The sequence below is a fragment of the Schistocerca nitens genome, chromosome 8, assembly GCF_023898315.1.
Source record: "Schistocerca nitens isolate TAMUIC-IGC-003100 chromosome 8, iqSchNite1.1, whole genome shotgun sequence".
Classification (NCBI taxonomy): domain Eukaryota; kingdom Metazoa; phylum Arthropoda; class Insecta; order Orthoptera; family Acrididae; genus Schistocerca; species Schistocerca nitens.
In genome coordinates this window covers 533,464,301-533,486,748 of record NC_064621.1, presented here as the reverse complement: position 1 = coordinate 533,486,748, position 22,448 = coordinate 533,464,301, and the positions used below count along the sequence as shown (strand labels likewise).

Below are 22,448 nucleotides of genomic sequence, written 5' to 3'. Positions count from 1 at the left end.
TGCAACTTCTGTATAGAGCCTGCCAGAGATTTTTTTCAGCTGTAACGATTTGTTGAATTTGAGCAATTCCTGTTGTTTCTCAAACTCAGTGACAGTTAATATTGTTGTATAGTTTCTGGAACTAAGACTTCCCTGGAAGTGCACTTATTGAGCATAAACAAAATGAACTTTCTTGCACAGCAGAGTGTTTCTGTTTATACACCCACAGAATATTTTATAAAATTTTAATATTCCATGAATAAATAAGTGGCAGATATTATAGATGTTAAGTTGTGGGAACTGAATGGTGACTAAACAATACACAACGTGCAACATTGCCTCCCCCGCCCTCAGGAAGCAATGACCCGCTGTTTCAGAGTGGACTTAGCTATCTAGATCTAGTCAGTGGTCCTTCATACAGTGGTGCTGGTGGATCCTCATGTTCTGGTTGTTTTGTTACATCCTCATAATCCATGCTATGTTCAAAGATATCCCTGCCATGGCATAACAGTCATTGGGTAGGTCTTCATGTTGCTTGTGACAGAAGCCCCCTTCTCGTTTTTCACCTGAAGATGATGGATACAGAATCCATTGAAATGTTACAACAAGAGGATGACACCCATCAGCTGCTAACCCCAAAATATTTCACATCTATCATATTGCGGACTTCCTCCGTGGTTTCATCTGATGTTACAGTGTTGGTGAGTCATTTGGATCATTCACAAGAGATTTAGCACCATGTTTAAACTGAATGCACATTTCTTAACTGCTAAAGGTGGAGCAGGCTCCTCATTAACCTTCACCAACCTAAAGTAAATTTACACTCCTGGAAATTGAAATAAGAACACCGTGAATTCATTGTCCCAGGAAGGGGAAACTTTATTGACACATTCCTGGGGTCAGATACATCACATGATCACACTGACAGAACCACAGGCACATGGACACAGGCAACAGAGCATGCACAATGTCGGCACTAGTACAGTGTATATCCACCTTTCACAGCAATGCAGGCTGCTATTCTCCCATGGAGACGATCGTAGAGATGCTGGATGTAGTCCTGTGGAACGGCTTGCCATGCCATTTCCACCTGGCGCCTCAGTTGGACCAGCGTTCGTGCTGGACGTGCAGACCGCATGTGACGACGCTTCATCCAGTCCCAAACATGCTCAATGGGGGACAGATCCGGAGATCTTGCTGGCCAGGGTAGTTGACGTACACCTTCTAGAGCCCGTTGGGTGGCACGGGATACATGCGGACGTGCATTGTCCTGTTGGAACAGCAAGTTCCCTTGCCGGTCTAGGAATGGTAGAACGATGGGTTCGATGACGGTTTGGATGTACCGTGCACTATTCAGTGTCCCCTCGACGATCACCAGTGGTGTACGGCCAGTGTAGGAGATCGCTCCCCACACCATGATGCCGGGTGTTGGCCCTGTGTGCCTCGGTCGTATGCAGTCCTGATTGTGGCGCTCACCTGCACGGCGCCAAACACGCATATGACCATCATTGGCACCAAGGCAGAAGCGACTCTCATCGCTGAAGACGACACGTCTCCATTCGTCCCTCCATTCACGCCTGTCGCGACACCACTGGAGGCGGGCTGCACGATGTTGGGGCGTGAGCGGAAGACGGCCTAACGGTGTGCGGGACCGTAGCCCAGCTTCATGGAGACGGTTGCGAATGGTCCTCGCCGATACCCCAGGAGCAACAGTGTCCCTAATTTGCTGGGAAGTGGCGGTGCGGTCCCCTACGGCACTGCGTAGGATCCTACGGTCTTGGCGTGCATCCGTGCGTCGCTGCGGTCCGGTCCCAGGTCGACGGGCACGTGCACCTTCCGCCGACCACTGGCGACAACATCGATGTACTGTGGAGACCTCACGCCCCACGTGTTGAGCAATTCGGCGGTACGTCCACCCGGCCTCCCGCATGCCCACTATACGCCCTCGCTCAAAGTCCGTCAACTGCACATACGGTTCACGTCTACACTGTCGCGGCATGCTACCAGTGTTAAAGACTGCGATGGAGCTCCGTATGCCACGGCAAACTGGCTGACACTGACGGCGGCGGTGCACAAATGCTGCGCAGCTAGCGCCATTCGACGGCCAACACCGCGGTTCCTGGTGTGTCCGCTGTGCCGTGCGTGTGATCATTGCTTGTACAGCCCTCTCGCAGTGTCCGGAGCTAGTATGGTGGGTCTGACACAACGGTGTCAATGTGTTCTTTTTTCCATTTCCAGGAGTGTATTTGGCAATGAACGTCCAACACGGAGAATTATGTGATGCATGGTATTCCAGTTTCTTCAGTTGAACAGAGAAGACATGTGCATGCACATGTGTGCACAGGTGCACCTGCAACTATACGGTTTTAGTTGTGGTATATATCCAAAGAGTCTTGTCAAAAATTGATACTTGGTTTGCCTTCTGTTCATACTTGAGACAACTTTATCTGCAGAATCATCTAGATTTTTTATTCTTTATTCAGTGCTGGGAATGTGGTATTAGATTTATATCTTAACAGTTGTTCTGAATTAGAGTATGACACTTGTGCTAGAAGCACTTTTTATGTTACTATTAAAACCAAGTGACGTACCTTAAATATGAGTTAAATTTCTTTTCAATCCATAACGGCAATTTGAGTAACTTTTGTTTAGTGCATTATTATGGATATCATTCATTGAACATGTTGATTCACATTGCTATTGCATGTGAACAATGCATACCAAGCTTAACATCACAGTTTCTAAGAAATTTGTGTTGTGTTTCAGCCTACAGATGAAGAAGAAATCGAAACATTATTTCCTGAACTCAGGGAGGCCGCAAATGCAGTGCCGTGGAAATACGTACAGCCATTACCAGGTCAGTACTGTATTGCTTATCCTACTTTTTGTTATGTTTATCTGTAGACTGTTTTAAGACTGGTGGCAGGGAACAGCCCAGTTCTAATATATCTCTGTCAGTTGCTGACTAGTACAGAACATTAGCAATATAAATTATCCTTTCAGTAGTAGCTGATGCTAAAACAAGAAATGTGAAAAGACATTAGATGGTGCCCAAGGAAACAATAGTGAATGGCTTGAATCCCTTGCACCAGAAAATACATTTCTGAATTGAGGAACAAATGAAAAAGTTACTGGAATTCACTTCTGGAGATTACAGTACAAGAGTATTTATTAAATAAGGGATACAATCTGCCAATTTGGACAAGTACTTATAAAGACAATCATTATCAAACTAATTATTTGATTATATTACAAATCTAATAGTAATAATATAAAAAATAATGATACTAAGGTACCTGGAGGTGTTGAACAAAAGTGTCTTATTATAATAAAAAGAATTGGAATGAGAGAAGCAGGATAGATGAACAAGAGACATTACAAAAACAGTAATTGCCCATATTACAGGCCAGAATTTCCAAAATGGTCCCACAATATGATGACTACCAACACAACTATGACTGAAGCATCTAATTAGAAGTTTTGTGAATTGGAGTAACAGTTTAAGTGGCATGTGCAAGAAAAGTTGGTGAAGGCTGCTGTTCCTGAAGTTAGAATGAAGACTCCAGTGAAATTAAAGTAATGTTCCAACTGCAGACATCACATAATTCAAAGTGGATGTGGGCTGATGTGTGAAGATGATGAAGAGATTGAGGCATATGTTATGGCACTTTCTGTGGCGTGTAATGAAACACTGATTTGGTTTTATTTCCATAATTTAGACACCCAACAAGTGGCATCTGTTTACAAGAGGTAGTGCGCACTTTTTGTGGATCTTCAGATATTTTGTTACAGTAAGACAATTTGTAATTTTAAAAAGTCGGAATTTGTTCAGTAAAAGACGTCTCAAGAAGCATCTACAAAATATCGGGTGGAGAACGCCTGATATTCATGATCATCATATTGTAAGTACATTTGGTATATCCCGTTATCAGCCATTCAGCGGTTAAAAAATATGTTGCAGGATTCTTGTATCCTGCATTTTAGTCTTTATTCAGTTGTGCTGGAAGAGTTGACTTTCAATATCCTGCTTAGTTGTGGAGTCTGACTGTGGATGGAGGAGGGGTTGCAGAAAAATAAAAAAGTTTTTCTGTCCAGGAAGTTGCATCTTGTCTTGATTTTCCACGTAGGGGCCTCACAGTTATTGTGAATTGAGGTTTATTTGTCTCATAATGTACATAATCGAAATCACTTGATCCAGGTATAGGAGATGCATCAAATTGTGGTAAAATTTCACCATAAACAAAGAATAGCTGCTGTTAACAAAGAGCATAATAATAATAATAATAATAATAATAATAATAATAATAAAATTTTATTATACATACATACAATAAAATCTAATGCTTTACTACCCCTTGCTCAAATTATTATTTCATCCTCAGTGAATTCTTCTATTGAATAGTAGCATTTCTCCCACAGAATCTGCTGTAGCCTTGTTTTAAAATTTCTGGCTTCATATTAAATATGTTTTTGCCCCGTATACTGTAGAGTCCATGCATATAATTTCAACTGATGTATTGGTAGCATAAAATTATTTTTATTTCTTGTGTTATAAGAATAGTTAAAATGATTTTCCTCGAATAATTTTTTTCTGCTGTGTAGGAAGATTATAATTTCATATATATATGGAAGGAACAGTCAGGATTCATAGTTTCCGAAATAATGGGCAACAATATGCTGCTGTTTGCAGTTTCAGTATTCAAGAAACGCTACTTGAACTTCCTCAAAAAATTATCCCATATCTAATGACAGATTTGAATTAACTATGATAGCAATTTTTTGTGTACTCAAGTCAGTGGAATTTGCTAGTATTTGCATTGCAAATGGAAAACTGCTTAGTTTATTTGATAGGAAATCAATATATGTATTCCAGTTTAAGTTCTAGTCCTCATTTAGTTCCAGGAATTTGACCATGTCAGCTTCTTTCATAGGTTGGTTGTTATGTTGTATTTTAAGTTCCACACATTTTGAATGAATGTTTGGTTTTGAAATGTACCATATGGGTTTTTGCACTGTTCAGTTTCAACCCATTTAACTGGAACCAGTTTTCTGAGGTATCCAGTGTGCGTACGATTGAGCTCAGAATTTTTTCTGCATCATCATCTTCAATTAAAACAGAAGTATCGTCTGCAAACAGAACTGATGGGGAATTTATATTTATAGATAAGTCATTTACATAGAATAGGAATAGGATTGGCCCCAAAATGGAGCCTTGAGGCACATCTTGTGATATTGTATCCATTTAGAATAATAATTCACTGCATCTGAGGTGATAGTTACCCTTTGTTTTGTGTTGTGTAAGTATGATATTAGCCAATTTAGAGCATTGTCCTTAATCCCTTATTTGTCTAATCTGTAGATAAGCAAATCATGGTTCACGGAGTCAAATGCCTTTTTGAGATCACAAGATACCTGCAACTTTACTCCTCTGATCCAATGATTTGCCTATCTTTTCAATGAACTTAGTCACTGTTTTTTCGTAGTTGAAATCCAAATTGGTTATAATACTATCATTTTTTACAATAAAGTTTTTGACCTGGTTTGCAGCTACTTTCTCTAACACTTTTGACAAGACTGGTAGAACAGAAATTGGCCAATAGTTTCCCATGTCTTCCCTCAACCCTTTGTTGAACAAAGGTCTGACTTTGGCATACTTCAAAACAGTGGGAAAGCATCCCTGTTCAAAAGACTGGGAGGTGCTATTAGGGGAGGTGCTATTATGCCTCACACCATATAATCACTCTAGTAGGTATCCTATCCCACAACTTTTTAAAAATCCATAAGATACTCAGCTTCTTGATGGATTTCAAAGGAGTTACTTTACTCTGATACTCTACTACAACAACATCTGACTTTGCCACATTTATGAAGAATACATTTAAACACTCTGGTATTTGAGCCAGGTTTACAATAAAGCTATCATCTGCTTCAATCTAAACATCTTCAAGTACTAACTCTTAACACTTTTTATTATATTTCAGTTCATTGTGGGGTTTCCTCTTCCTGGCACTAGGAATTTTTGTGCCCTGGGTTATCCATTCAAGTTTATTAGTCATTATGTTGTATGTGGTTCTAAGTGGAAAAGTTTCTTTAAATATTTCAAGAAAGCTGCTTAAAAAATTGTTAAAGTTTCTATTACTCGAAATACAGCAGTGTAAGGCCATCAGCCTTCCTTAACTTATTTCTAAATGGAACTGATTTTTTTCCCATTGAAGTTCCTTTTTATATGGCTTCTGTTACATGAAATTTCTTTCTTAATTTTTGGTAGTTCAATGAATAATGTGAAATCCGAGAAAAACCCGGGAATTTCTTCGTCTGGGACAAAGCTGAGGAAAAAATGAGCAGTTTTTTAGAATTCCGGGAACTTTTCATTGTTTTAGTTTTCAGTTAATGTTTTGTAATTTTGACTGGTAAGAACTGATACTTAACAAAGAATTTTACTGTATCCCACTACTGCAAAATAATGCTGTAACAATGAAACATAAATGAGAGGAAAAAAAAAGAAAATAAAACTTAAGTTGCAAATGAAAAGCACCATTTACAACAACAACGAAGCTCTGTGCACATGCCAGCATCTGCCAGCAGGAAAATGTGTTAAAAGCATTAGGACAAAGACTGTTCAATACTCCATATCCACAAACTGCTTCCGATGAGCATGACGTCACTACTGTTTACATTAGGTCCATTTGAGGCACATGTGCCGTTGAGCCGCATATGAGCAGTACCTTTTCCTGGATCTGGCTATGTAAGTGTAACTATTGCATGTATCAGCAGTAGCAATAGCCAGATACTATCTGGAAATGTGTTTCTGGTGCACCCAAGCCGCCAGATTCACACATGCACCAGTGCAGTCTGACAGTCTGAGTAGTAGTCAATGTGAGCTGTGTTTATGTTTAGTGATTTGCTGTTTCCTCCGTGTTTACAGCTCTCACGTCAAATGAAAACAAAATGGCTTTCTGTGGCCAGGAGTATCAAATGAATTAAAATACATAATTACAGAAGGCTAAAATATGTTATCAATTTCAACTTTCTAATTTTATTTCCCTGTTTTTAGCAGTTGCTTTAATCACCTTGCAGAACAATGAAGTTATTTTTGTCATTTTGCTAAGGAAATTTGGCTTTCATTAATCTTTTCCGCAGAGACAGTCAATTTATTTTAAATGAAGTGTTTCATTCAACACTATTGGCAATTGTTCACTGAATTCCAACTGCACATTTTCATATTCGGGCACAAATAACATTTTGCCATAATAAAGAACCAAACATGAGATAATGCAGTACTGGTACTCCAAGAAAATCTGCATCCCGAAAACCACACTGAGAAACTCAATATCAGGTTGGGGCCTACTTCCTTGTGAATCTGGACGTATGAATTATGCATTTTAGTATGGTTTATGAAATTCCGATGCACTATACGTTCGAACATACAGACTTCGTACCTCAGCGTAGCTGAGCACACGCAGTAACGCCTGTTCTCTGGCAACTGCTGAAACGAACCTATTTCTGACAGACTGCAGGAAAATATTGGAGTGGTGGTTTGAAAAGCATTGCTTTCAAAGTAAATTTCCTTTTACACAAGATGAATTATGTTACGTGTGAGAATGTGCAATAACAGAGCATTTGACACTCATTTAAAACATTGAGGACCAGCCACTTAGAAGAATTTTGAGCCCAGAAGACCAGACATTTATGTCATTATTTAAAACTTTACTGCTACAATTGTTTGACGCACATTAAGATCAGATTAGATTCAGTTTTCATTCCTTAAACCCAAAAAAAATGTAACACATGCCAAGAAACGATCTATATGTGTACAGGCTTAGCTTTTCTGGTATCTACACTATGTATATTAATTTAAACCATTAACTTTTCCTATTTGTGTGTTCAACTACTTGACAGTGATGTTGCCATTGGCTCACTACAACACATGTCCTATGCTACGAATTTCTGCTGTCATCAGCTGTCAAGATCATGTGACTTGAACTATGATTGGCTCACACACACACACACACACACACACCCTTTTCCACCCATCATTCACTGACATTCCCTGTGTGTAAGAGGAAGAAGAACCAAGAACATGAAACACTGCACCACCAACCCTGCCAAAGAAGTTCAAATGTCGCCATCAAACCTACATGACATCAAACTTTGCTGACATAGTGACAAAATATATATAGTATGATGAAGAAAAGATCTCAAATACCTCTCTTAGCTGTTTGCACATGTCCAAGCCAGTTGTCCAGTTCAGGGAGAAAGCACCAACTCCATCACCCATATCCCCATATCACAAGTGGTAACCATCCCAGTGACGCAGCTGGAGGCACTTCATTTTCTTCCACCATCGCCAGACTGTTGGGCAACATCCAAGCCTATCCTCCTTCCACAAGAAAACAGAATACCCACTAGAGTTGCTTCTCCCAGAAGGTAAAAAAAAGTCATCATACAAATGCGTGAAGAAGAATGTAAGCCCCATATGAAAGCCCATGTGTTGTTCTGCCATTGGCACAAGAAGAAGTTGCAGGTGCTATCATTGAGACATGGAAAGGCTCCTGGACCAGAATGCATTCTTAATTGATTGCTGAAAGAAGCAAAGAACAAAACTGTTCCATTCTTCACATTGTTACTGAATGAATCACTAAGACAAGGAAAAATTCTTGTAGTCTAGAAGTTGGTACAAGCTGTGTTAATTAAGAAGAGCATGGATAAGGATCCAGTGGTTCCTGTCCTCTTAGCATCTTGTGTAAAATACAGGAGCACTTAATGTGTGGCAGCCTACAGTCCCACACGAAGTTACACAGCCTCAGCCAGAGCCAGTTCACTTTCAGAAAGAGCAGATCCATTGACAGTGCAATTAACTGTGTTGTCACCATTGTCGACAACTGTAGCAGCAAGTATGTTGTAGGTGTGATGGGTGACATTGCAGGTGCATTTGATGACCTGTGGTAGCACGCAGTGCTCGGACCGAGACTCGAACTCGGGACCCGAGTTCGGGTCTCGGTCCGGCACACAGTTTTAATCTGCGAGGAAGTTTCATATCAGCGCACACTCCGCTGCAGAGTGAAAATCTCATTCTGGACGCAGTGCTCGTTTGCCTTAGACAAGTTCAGATCCTAAAATATTTGTACCAGATCATAGATTATTTGAAGAGCACACTGTGCAGTGAGGCGCAACATCTGCTAAAGTAGAGAGATGAATCGCTAAGGGTTGTTCACAGGGACAATTTTCCAGGACCTAACCACTTAGCCATTACCACCAACTGGATTAAAACCTCTAGTGACATGTCCAGTACATAAAACAGTTAGACATTCTGGTTGTGGTGGCAGAGGACTCAAGAGCCATGCTGGAAAGTAAAGCATGTGATGTGCCTGCTCGTATACAAAAGTAGTGCTTAGATATTAAATTAGAAATTTGCAACAAATAAGACTATTTACTGTCTGCTCAATGGCAGTCTCTTCCATTCACAGAATTCTCCTCCGAGAACTATTATTCATGGTATAAAGTAAGTTGATAGGTACAGTGGTTGTTTGAACAGAAAGAGCCGGGCTAGTAATCTTATCTTCGCAACCTTTAAAAATGAATACTACCACAGAAGGGAAGGATGAAAATTCTCAAACTGTATTATGCAGTCACATAATTGATAGGTGTTGCAAATAAAATTGCTGTGGAATGATACTACAACACCTGCAGAAAGAATTTAAAGATTAAGTTGATGATGAAAGAGCAAAAGATTACTGCAACTATTGACAGGTGATTTTATGTTATTCATTGTTCTGTACATCAAGAAGCAATGTGTGCTAAATTAGCAGCCATGGAGCACATGATGAAACTTGTAGCACAAATAGTAAATTTTCTGAAGTCGCATACACTATTACATTGTCAGTTGCAACAGTTTTTGATGGAACTGAACAATAAATCTGGAGATGTTATATACTACTGCAAAGAAAGTTGCTTACATCAAGGGACATGCCTGGAGTGATTTTTTTTAAATTTAAAACCTACCTTCAATGAGTTTCTGGAGAAAAAATGAAAGCAGGAACAAAAATTAGAACACCCAGAATGGATTGCAGACCACTCCTTTAAGTGGACTTGAATGTCACACTACCTACAGTAAGACACTGCAAGGTGAGAGACAACTCATTTCTGATTTGGTGAGAATGCATTTAAAAAGAAAATCGCATTTTGGAAGGGGTAACTTCTGGGAGGGAGGGATCAATTTTTCTGAGCTCCGGTGTTAAAGAAACACAAATTTTGAAGACTTCGAGGACACTGCCAAACTCACATCTGTTGCTGAGCTGTTTCTGATATCTTTTGCCATTTCAGTTGAAAGCATCCCTGTATGTGTGTAGATGGAATCAATTGATCTGCATTGCATTTCCTATTTAAAGGACAGATTCTTTTATGATACAACTTTTCATGAGTTCTGTTGTTTTCCTTGGGAAGAGTTTCCCCATCTCCGTAATGAGGTTTCAGTCAATATATGTGTGTGAAAGGCTTTTGTTGATTATGAAAATAATTGAGTCATGATCACTTGGCAACCTGTATGACAAAAATGTGCAAAATTGTCTGCTTCTGTCTGTATGACAACAGTTTGTACCAGGTATAAATTTTATTATGTCTTGAGTGTGCCACTATAATTAAATAATACTGAAAATTTTGTTTGTGATTTATTTTGTTGTGGAATATGAAACCAAGCCACATGCAAGATGTTAACTGTTCCTTAAGCGATTGCATTGCCATCGAAATGCGGTGCAGTTAGGTTCCTCCTCTTCCCACTCATTGTGGAATTATAGTAGGTGAGACATTGGGCCAGCTGGGAAGCTTTTTCGGCTACCCAGACGGATTGAGGGTTAATTTGCCGATGAGCGATGTAGTGGGTATACTGCATCACTGGTAGCTATCTCTCAAGCCTTGTAGTACATTAAAATGTACACATCTAGGAACTTCTGGCTGACAGTGATCCCATGAGCTGCCTACAAGTAATAAAACAGTGCTACCTCTGAAATAGTTTGGTCTCTTAACGTCCCAGACCCCTCATTTGACTTTAGAGTCATGTAACCACCATAATATTCATTTCGACTGTAAACCATGGAAGCATACTCTGAAGTGAATTCACTGACAAATTAGCTAAAGAAGCAATTACAGGAGAAAAATTTGTAGTACTAGGCACAGACCTACAATGGCAGCTGAGACACTGTATTTTGAAGACCTGCAATATGGAAGGGCACTATCCTCAACAAATTAAGGATGATCATTAGGAGACCACTAAGGTTTGGCATACTTCTCTCAGAAGACAGAAAAAAAGGGTCATATGGTGCCAACTACTTATCAACTGCACCAGAGTGACTTCTTGCATCAAGAGCATCCACTCCATTGCAGCTATGGTAATCTTTAATAGCACCCCATATTCACACAAAGTTTGCCTCTAGCTACCCTGCAACAGGCCATAAACTTCAGCATTTCCGTACCTGTAATATTTGCAGACAGTGGGATAGCAGCTAAACAAGTCATACATTTTGTGAGAGAATTTTATCACAACATTTAAAGCCTTTCACAGATTCATGTCCATTCTGTGGGGAGATGTGGAGGGATCACTTTTTGTCATGACGTCTCTCACGGGTCCTCCAGCTGTTTTCTGCACCTGCACATTGATACGCTACAAATCTTTTTAATTTCTTAAACTGATTAAGCTATAACTCTGCTAGTTGCTACAAGTTTCATTTTCTCAACCCATTTTAGACAAAATGAACATGGTAAACCATCTTTGTACATCCATTATTGCTGTCGATGCAGGGCTGGGCGTAGATGGTTCTCCTCCTTCCTCAGATATTTGTCCTGGGGGTCTCCAACTTTTTTCCTCTCTTAGCTCCCCACCCCCAACTTGCTAATGTTTCTAATTACCTGGGTTTTATTTCATTTAATCAAATAATTTAACCTACTGTGCACCTGTTTTAGCTAAATGACAGGGTAAGAGATTCTGGAGCAGACCATTGTTCTTTCCTTACACACATCATCATTCACCTGAACCACCTAAGAAAGGAGGGAGTAATAAACAAACCATTTAGTTCCTTTAATCCCATAATAATAATAATAATAATAATAATAATAATAGTAATCAGCGTCTTGTTTGTACATTTTCATGCAGGTGCAGCAAAATATTACAGAACAAATTGAATTGGTGGTATGGCCTATTGGAGTAGTGTGCTTGTTGCTGTGGCTTCATTTATTTTCATGTAAAACACTACTACTCTAAATTCAGCTTTCATTAATGTTGTGCATCCATTCGCTAGCTACATATTTGCTACTTTTTTTGTAACTATTGATTTTATGGTTTCTCATTGTTTTATCTCTTTTTATGTGCATAGGAATGTGTGTGAAGACAAAAACTTCAGATGGGGACAAAGTGTTTGTGAACATATGCCACACTGAAGAAATTCCAAAGCCAGCTGATGTCACTGAAGATGAATTGATGGCTATCTGGAATTCTGATGAAGCACCAAGTTACCGTTTACCACTAAGCATGGGTGAACCAAGAGATGTGGAAGATAAATGTAAGTTGTAATTGAAGCACATATATAATTGCTGCAATGCACGCTTTTTCTGGTTGTTATACAATGCTAATTTCTTTTGGAATACATGCTATAATCATAAGGTGATATATTTCTGCATGTTACATTTTTGTATTTATTTTTTCTGATTTGTATATCCCAGTGATACTGAAAGTTTTGAGCATACTAATTCTAAGTTTAATCAATTCCATTTAAATCCCTCTAGGTATGCTGCTACATCATCTGATAAAATTTGGTGGTTGTTGTTGTTGTTGTTGTGGTCTTCAGTCCAGAGACTGGTTTGATGCAGCTCTCCATGCTACTCTATCCTGTGCAAGCTTCTTCATCTCCCAGTACCTACTGCAACCTACATCCTTCTGAATCTTGGTCTCCCTCTACGATTTCTACCCTCCACGCTGACCTCCAATACTAAATTTATGATCCCTTGATGCCTCAGAATATGCCCTACCAACCTCTCCCTTCTAGTCAAGTTGTGCGACAAATTTCTCTTCTCTCCAATTCTCTTTCTGTAGCACCACATTTCAAAAGCTTCTATTCTCTTTTTGTTCAAACTATTTATCATCCATGTTTCACTTCTGTACAAATACTTTCAGAAACGACTTCCTGACACTTAAATCTATACTCGATGTTAACAAATTTCTCTTCTTCAAAAACGCTTTCCTTGCCATTCCCAGTCTACATTTTATATCCTCTCTACTTCGACCATCATCAGTTATTTTGCTCCCCAAATAGCAAAACTCCTTTACTACTTAAAGCGTCTCATTTCCTAATCTAATTCCCTCAGCATCACCCGATTTAGTTTGACTACATTCCATTATCCTCGTTTTGCTTCTGTTGATGTTCATCTTATATCCTCCTTTCAAGACACTATCCATTCTGTTCAACTGCTCTTCTAAGTCCTTTGCTGTCTCTGACAGAATTACAATGTCATCGGCGAACATCAAAGTTTTTGTTTCTTCTCCATGGATTTTAATACCTACTTCGAATTTTTCTTTTGTTTCCTTTACTGCTTGCTCAATATACAGACTGAATAACATCGGAGAGAGGCTACAACTCTGTCTCACTCCCTTCCCAACCACTGCTTCCCTTTCATGCCCCTCAACTCTTATAACTGCCATCTGGTTTCGCTCCCTGTATTTTACCCCTGCCACCTTCAGAATTTGAAAGAGAGTATTCCAGTCAACATTGTCAAAAGCTTTCTCCAAGTCTACAAATGCTAGATACGTAGGGTCAGTAGTTCCTCACGTGTTCCAACATTTCTACGGAATCCGAATTGATCATCCCTGAGGTCAGTTCTACCAGTTTTTCCATTCGTCTGTAAAGAATTTGTGTTAGTATTTTGCAGCCATGGCTTATTAAACTGATACTTTGATAATTTTCCCGTCTGTCAACACCTGCTTTCTTTGGGATTGGGATTATTATATTCTTCTTGAAGTCTGAGGTTATTTTGCCTGTCTCATACATCTTGCTCACTAGATGGTACAGTTTTGTTAGGCCTGGCTCTCCCAAGGCTGTCAGTAGTTCTAATGGAATGTTGTCTCCCGGGGCCTTGTTTTAACTCAGGTCTTTCAGTGCTCTGTCAAACTCTTCACGCAGTATCATATCTCCTATTTCATCTTCATTGGTACCATACTTAAAATATTAAAGTAACCAACATTCCAGGCATGTTATACCAGCCTTGCTCGGGAGTTAGGAGGCCACTGTAACAGTGCCAAAATTTAAATTATTTAGTATTTACAAGTATTTTCTAAAATGTCAGAGTACACAAGGGAATAACACTATAGTTCACTTCATGTGGGAAGGTGACCCAGCTATCAGATGTTCTGTGCATCCCCGTCCATTGATTGCAAGCAGCCAGTAAGATTAATTCTCTCTCATAACTGCTAGCCGCGATTTACTACTAGACTGCGAGAATCACTCTCCCCCATGCTGTGCATTTGCTGTGCTTCAGGACAATACAGTTTTATTCACAGAATGACCGAATTATTCATTCAGTTGTCAGTGCTACTTTCTTGTGCCAGTGTAGAAGTGAATGTGTCTCTGTAAATGTTTTAGTGTGATTGGCAAAAAAATCTGTCAAATTATAGGAGTATCACATGTGAACACAAGCAAATCAGTAGGTTTATTTACCACAAGCACAAATTTTTCAAATGTGGGTCTGAAAGCTGGACTCCTGTTTTTGACATTTTGAAGATGTGAGAATGAACGGCAGAAGCATGGGTCAGTAAGAGAAACTATACAGAGAATAGTAAACAAAAGTGTGAGGGCTGTAGAAACCTCAGAAAAATTTGGTTTCGTGTCTCCCAGAAAGCATCAAAATCGCAGGAAACTTGTAACACAAATGGATGCTTTTGTCAATGATATTTTAAAGTGGTCCGTGTTTGAAATGTATATGACTAGCGAATATCTGACAGCACAAAAACTTGTTACAGTTATGCATGAGGTAATTGGCTTCATAGGTAGCACTTCTTCGATGCAAACAATTGTAAAAGACATTGATTTCGAATATGTTAAGAAAAGAGTTTTTGATTGAAAGAAGTAACATAGGTGCTGCATGAACCACATATCTTATAAAGATGCACAATACAAGAGGAAGAGGTAGTTCAAAATATATTACGTTCATGAACCATGGGTGAATCGGAATCTTTCCATGAATACCTGTTTTAAAATGAGAGATGGTCTTTGCAGTTTTAAAATTCCCATAGGAATATTGTCAATTCCCATAGGAATATGGTCTTGGATAGTTATTCTGCATGCTGGCTGCTTCTGGTTTTGTTCCGGAGAGTAAACTCGTATGTAGGTGCAAGAGCAACAGCAGTGACTATCATTTGGAAATGAACTCTGTCAGTTTCAAGAAGTGGTTCACTGGATGATTATTGTCATACCTTGCTTCGAAGTTGGTCAGGTAATTACCATAATAGTCATCATTCAGCTGTTCCAGAGAAAACACTAAGTACAAACAGCAGAAATGCGGGTATTGCCCCAGCTTAAATAAAAATATATTGCACATTATAAGCCAGTCTCGTATAAATCAACAAGTTGCAGAAATTCAGCACAAGTCACACGACAGAATGTACAAATTTGACTTTTATGCACTTTAAAGTGGTCATAAAGTTTTACATTTACCCACATATTACTGTCAGGTTAATCCGGTAGAATTAATTTGGGCACTGGTTAAAAGATATGCGGGGGAAAAAAAAACAAAACATTCAGAATCACTAGTGCATGAGGCAATAGACAACATCCCCCTTCAGCGTGGGCAAACTGTGTGCGGTATGCTGAAAAGTTTCAGAAGGAAAACTTTCGTAGGGCGTTGAAGATAGATATAAACATTGAACCTATCCTAAATTTACCATCAGGTGGTTCAGACCCGGACTCTGATAGCAGTAACGATTGTATTAAGATGTAGACTTTGGAAAAGTAAAGTAATATTATTTCTTGAATTTAAAGACTCATGGTTTAAAAAACCTGTTTGTCAATATATCAATTGTATACATGATATATAAACTTCCTAGCCTTTATTGATTAGGAATTTGTATCTTATGAAGTGCACAGACTATAATGTTCCACATATTGCTCAAGGAAAAGTTAAGCTTTGCCCAGTGCGTTGTGTGCTCTAATTACTCATGAGAATGCAGCTGGATAAATTTGTCAAAAACTCCGATATTGCGACGAGTACACCCCTATCATCCAGTACACCCCTACCTATTCAAGACACAAACTGGAAAATGTCTTAAAATGATGGGAAGAATTACCTGTCAAGGCATCAGTTGTTTTCGATCTTATCAGGCAGCATTCCCTCGAGTTACTCATAGAAGATGGTTCATTGTTTGCCTGTCCAGTGGATCATTAATGCATTCTCTTGCTGTAGTGTCAAATGAGTTAGTTTCCACTCATAATGCCCATTGACAGTGGAAAATATGAATTCTTTTTTCACTCACAGTAATTTAGATTTAATTACAGTCAGACACAAGCACGCACAAGCACGAATTATACACATTAAAAAAAAAAAAAAACATGGAATAGAAACAGCTATCAAGCATATATAATGATTTCAATTTTAATTTAAAGTTAATTTTCTTGAGTATTACATTTTTCTTACAATACAGTCCAAATCACAATAAATGATAACTGTCGCAACCAGTTTCAATTATCTTGTCGTTAAACAATTGTCATTTTGAGAAAAATTGTACTTGACATTCTCACATAGGGGGGGGGGGGGGGAGGGGGGGTGTTAAATATGTACAAGAATAGTATTGTATTGTCAAAAACTATTGTAACAAGATGTTGCAACAATTGAATTGGAGACTAGATGTTATGCATTGTGTAAGCTAATGTAATTCAGTTGGACAAACTGTTCAGATGGCTATAATGTATTGTCAGTTAAAAAAAGGGATGGAGCCAGGTGTGCATGGTAAGATGTATAGGGAACAGCTAATATGATTTGAAATAAGTAAAAGTCAAATGTGCATATTGACATGTAACCCGTTTTAATGTGCAGCTAAATGAATAATAACAACAATAATACTCACCAATAAAAAGAAGAAATTAACACAACTAATCGAAATATCCATACCCAATACAACAAATATACAGAAGAAAACAGGAGAAAAAATTGAAAAATACATCCAACTGGCTGAGGAAGTCAAGGACATGTGGCATCAGGATAAAGTTGACATTATACCAATTATACTATAAACTACAGGAGTCATACCACACAATATCCACCAGTACATCAACTCAATACAGCTACATCCAAACGTATATATACAACTACAGAAATCTGTAATTATTGATACATGTTCAATTACCCGAAAGTTCCTAAATGCAATGTAACATATACCGTACAGTCCAAAGGAAGTCACGCTTGATCAAGGTCCGCGTCACTTTCCACTTTTAACCAGACATAACGTCTGAGAAAGGAAAGAAATAATAATAATAATTGAACACACACAACATGTGAGTCTCTGCAAGATGGGGTAGAGTACAAATTTATATTCAAATAAACAACATGTCTCCCCCCCCCCCCCCAAGCCCCAAGAACCATGGACCTTGCCGTTGGTGGGGAGGCTTGTGTGCCTCAACGATACAGATAGCCGTACCGTAGATGCAACCACAATGGAGGGGTATCTGTAGAGAGGCCAGGCAAACGTGTGGTTCCTGAAGAGGGGCAGCAGCCTTTTCAGTAGTTGCAGGGGCATCAGCCTGGACGATTGACTGATCTGGCCTTGTAACACTAGCCAAAATGGCCTTGCTGTGCTGGTACTGTGAATGGCTGAAAGCAAGGGGAAGCTACAGCCGTAATTTTTCCCGAGGACATGCAGCTTTACTGTATGATTAAATGATGATGGCGTCCTCTTGGGTAAAATATTCCGGAGGTAAAATAGTCCCCCATTCGGATCTCCGGGCAGGGACTACTCAGGACGACGACGTTATCAGGAGAAAGAAAACTGGCGTTCTATGGATCGGAGCATGGAATGTCAGATCCCTTAATCGAGCAGGTAGGTTAGAAAATATTAAAAGGGAAATGGATAGGTTAAAGTTAGATATAGTAGGAATTAGTGAAGTTCGGTGGCAGGAGGAACAAGACTTTTGGTCAGGCGAATACAGGATTGTAAATACAAAATCAAAAAGGGGCAATGCAGGAGTTGGTTTAATAATGAATAAAAAAAATGGGAGTGCAGGTAACTACTGCAAACAGCATAGTGAACACATTGTGGCCAAGATAGATACGAAGCCCACGCCTACTACAGTAGTACAAGCCTATATGCCAACTAGCTCTGCAGATGACGAAGAAATTGAAGAAATGTATGATGAAATAAAAGAAATGATTCAGATAGTGAAGGGAGACGAAAATTTAATAGTCATGGGTGACTGGAATTCGGTAGTAGGAAAAGGGAGAGAAGGAAAAATAGTAGGTGAATATGGATTGGGGCTAAAAAGTGAAAGAGGAAGCCGCCTGGTGGAATTTTGCACAGAGCACAACTTAATCACAGCTAACACTTCGTTCAAGAGTCATACAAGAAGGTTGTATACACGGAAGAAGCCTGGAGATACTGACAGTTTTCAGATAGATTATATAATGGTAAGACAGAGATCTAGGAACCAGGTTTTAAATTGTAAGACATTTCCAGGGGCAGATGTGGACTCTGACCACAATCTATTGGTTATGACCTGTAGATTAAAACTGAAGAAACTGCGAAAAGGTGGGAATTTAAGGAGATGGGACCTGTATAAACTGACTAAACCAGAGGTTGTACAGAGTTTCAGGGAGAGCATAACGGAACATTTGACAGGAATGGGGGAAAGAAATACAGTAGAAGAAGAATGGGTAGCTTTGAGGGATGAAGTAGTGAAGGCAGCAGAGGATCAAGTAGGTAAAAAGACGAGGACTAGTAGAAATCCTTGGGTAACAGAAGAAATATTGAATTTAATTGATGAAAGGAGAAAATATAAAAATGCAGTAAATGAAGCAGGCAAAAGGAATACAAACGTCTCAAAAATGAGATCGACAGGAAGTGCAAAATGGCTGAGCAGCGATGGCTAGAGGACAATTGTAAGGATGTAGAGGCTTATCTCACTAGGGGTAAGATACATACTGCCTACAGGAAAATTAAAGAGACCTTTGGAGAAAAGAGAACCACTTGCGTGAATATCAAGAGCTCAGATGGAAACCCAATTCTAAGCAAAGAAGGGAAAGCAGAAAAGTGGAAGGAGTGTATAGAGGGTCTATACAAGGGTGATGTACTTGAGGACAATATTATGGAAATGGAAGAGGATGTAGATGAAGATGAAATGGGAGATACGATACTGCATGAAGAGCTTGACAGAGCACTGAAAGACCTGAGTCGAAACAAGGCCTCGGGAGTAGACAACATTCCATTAGAACTACTGACAGCCTTGGGAGAGCCAGTCCTGACAAAACTCTACCATCTGGTGAGCAAGATGTATGAGACAGGCGAAATACCCTCAGACTTCAAGAAAAATATAATAATTCCAATCCCAAAGAAAGCAGGTGCTGAAAGATGTGAAAATTACCGGACAATCAGTTTAATAAGTCACGGATGCAAAATACTAACGCGAATTCTTTACAGACGAATGGAAAAACTGGTAGAAGCCGACCTCGGGGAAGATCAGTTTGGATTCCGTAGGAATGTTGGAACACGTGAGGCAATACTGACCCGAGACTTATCTTAGAAGCTAGATTAAGGAAAGGCAAACCTACGTTCCTAGCATTTGTAGACTTAGAGAAAGCTTTTGACAATGTTGACTGGAATACTCTCTTTCAAATTCTGAAGGTGGCAGGGGTCAAATATAGGGAGCGAAAGGCTATTTACAATTTGTACAGAAACCAGATGGCAGTTATAAGAGTCGAGGGACATGAAAGGGAAGCAGTGGTTGGGAAGGGAGTGAGACAGGTTTGTAGCCTCTCCCTGATGTTATTCAGTCTTTATATTGGGCAAGCAGTAAAGGAAACAAAAGAAAAATTCGAAGTAGGTATTAAAATCCATGGAGAAGAAACAAAAACTTTGAGGTTCGCTGATGACGTTGTAATTCTGTCAGAGGCAGCAAAGGACTTAGAAGAGCAGTTGAGCGGAATGGATAGTGTCTTGAAAGGAGGATATAAGATGAACATGAACAAAAGCAAAATGAGGATAATGGAATGTAGTCGAATTAACTCGGGTGATACTGAGGGAATTAGATTAGGAAATGAGACACTTTAAGTAGTAAAGGAGTTTTGCTATTTGGGGAGCAAAATAACTGATGATGGTCGAAGTAGAGAGAATATAAAATGCAGACTGGCAATGGCAAGAAAAGCGTCGAGTATAGATTTAAGTGTCAGGAAGTCGTTTCTGAAAGTATTTGTATGGAGTGTAGCCATGTATGGAAGTGAAACATGGACGATAACTAGTCTGGACAAGAAGAGAATAGAAGCTTTCGAAATGTGGTGCTACAGAAGAATGCTGAAGATTAGATGGGTAGATCATATAACTAATGACGAGGTATTGAATAGGATTGGGGAGAAGAGCAGTTTGTGGCACAACTTGACCAGAAGAAGGGATCGGTTGGTAGGACATGTTCTGAGGCATCAAGGGATCACCAATTTAGTATTGGAGGGCAGCGTGGAGGGTAAAAATCGTAGAGGGAAACCAAGAGATGAATACAATAAGCAGATTCAGAAGGATGTAGGTTGCAGTAGGTACTGGGAGATGAAGAAGCTTGCACAGGATAAAGTAGCATGGAGAGCTGCATCAAACCAGTCTCAGGACTGAAGACCACAACAACAACAACAACTAACAACATGTATTTCAGTCTCACCACACACCTGGTTCAGTGTGATGAGAACATTCATGGTTAGAAAAAAAATGAAGGGGAAAAAAGTTAATTCAACAGTGGAAAGGAATACTATTTTTGTATCTGGAAAGTGCTTTCTTTGAAGCAGCTCAGTGTTGTTGATCGGTATTGTAAGATAAATAGGCAAAATAAATATTTCACAGTAATGGGGCTATCGCTGTACTTGAGTGACAGTGGATATTTTGAGGAAACTGAACATAAGTTCCTTATGCCAGAGCATATTATCCTTACATATGATGCAGATTTTGCTATAATCGAAAAATAATGGAAAAGTTGAAAGGGTAATGGATGTACTTTGCTTACCTAGACAGGAGCCAAAAATGTTAAATAGAGCATAGTAAATAATCTGCTTAGCGTCTTCAAAATGAGGGTAGGTAGTTTTAAAATTTTACTAATCAAAATAAAACATTAGGGGGAAAAAGAACAGAAAGTGTGCATTAGGCAGCAGATAAGAAGAAAATATGCAATGTGTATAAATTTTCTTACAGTGACATAGTTGCAGAGGAAAAAATAACCCCACAAATAGGAAAAATGGAATGGCGTGTGCCGTACAATGAAACAGGCTCATGGGAAGTTAGTTAAAATGTCAAAATTCAGTGAAATTATCGACACGTATTAGTACATAGAGAAAGTTCAAAGAAGGGCAGCACATTTTGTATTGTTGAGAAATAGGGGAGAGAGTGTTATGAACGTGATAAAGGGTTTGGGGCAGACATAATTAAAACAAAGGCATTTCTCATTGCTGTGTGATCTTCTCATAAAATTTCAATCATCAATTTTCTCGTCTGAATGTGAAAATATTTTGTCGATGCTGACCTACATAGGGAGAAACAATCATCAAAATAAGGAAAATCAGAGCTCACACAGAAAAATATTGGTGTTCGTTTTTTCCGCACGCTGTTTGAGAGTGGAATTATAGAGAATTATTGTGAAGGTGGTTCAATAAACTCTCTGCCAGGCACTTACGTGTGACTTGCAGTATTGATGTAGATGTAGATATCTTCCACATTAGATTTATAAGCCTTGTATAATGGGCATTCTATTTATAAGCCATGTATAACAGGCATTCTACAGATAGTCGAAGACTAACACAGACAATGTTGATTGTGACAAGTACCTAGAAACTGACATTTTAAAGAACTACTGTGTTAAATTAAATTGATTGAGGAATTTAAATGCACATGAGCCCATGCTTGACACCAAAATGTAGTGAATTCATTCGTGGTAATTAATAAGGAAATGAAGTTGCCCCAAGTTGCCAAAAATGTAATAAATTAATTCAGAATTGCTAAACATATAAAAATATTTATGCTTATTATTATTATTATTATTATTATTATTATTATTATTATTATTATCAGTATTCAAAAATCAACATTACAAATATCTCAAGGCAAGACTGGGCATAGACATGACTCAGTAATTGGACAAGTAGAATGGAGAATAACCACAGAATGAAATTATTATTACATGCAAGCATGAGCAACTGATTTGATGTCAGTGCAATGTGTCAAGCTTATTTTGTGTTGTGTGGCTGATGGGTGA

At 39.0% G+C, this 22,448-nt stretch overlaps 1 protein-coding gene across 1 annotated transcript in view; it reads left to right on the top strand.

The window, feature by feature from the left end:
* The window catches only part of LOC126198487 (PIH1 domain-containing protein 1-like), a 69,416-nt gene that overhangs the window by 34,055 nt on the left and 12,913 nt on the right, over positions 1 to 22,448 (top strand). Inside the window, exons 2-3 of the mRNA XM_049934859.1 lie at positions 2,746 to 2,836; positions 12,345 to 12,530. Coding sequence (XP_049790816.1) covers positions 2,746 to 2,836; positions 12,345 to 12,530 — 277 coding nt within the window. The remainder of the gene's footprint in view (positions 1 to 2,745; positions 2,837 to 12,344; positions 12,531 to 22,448) is intronic.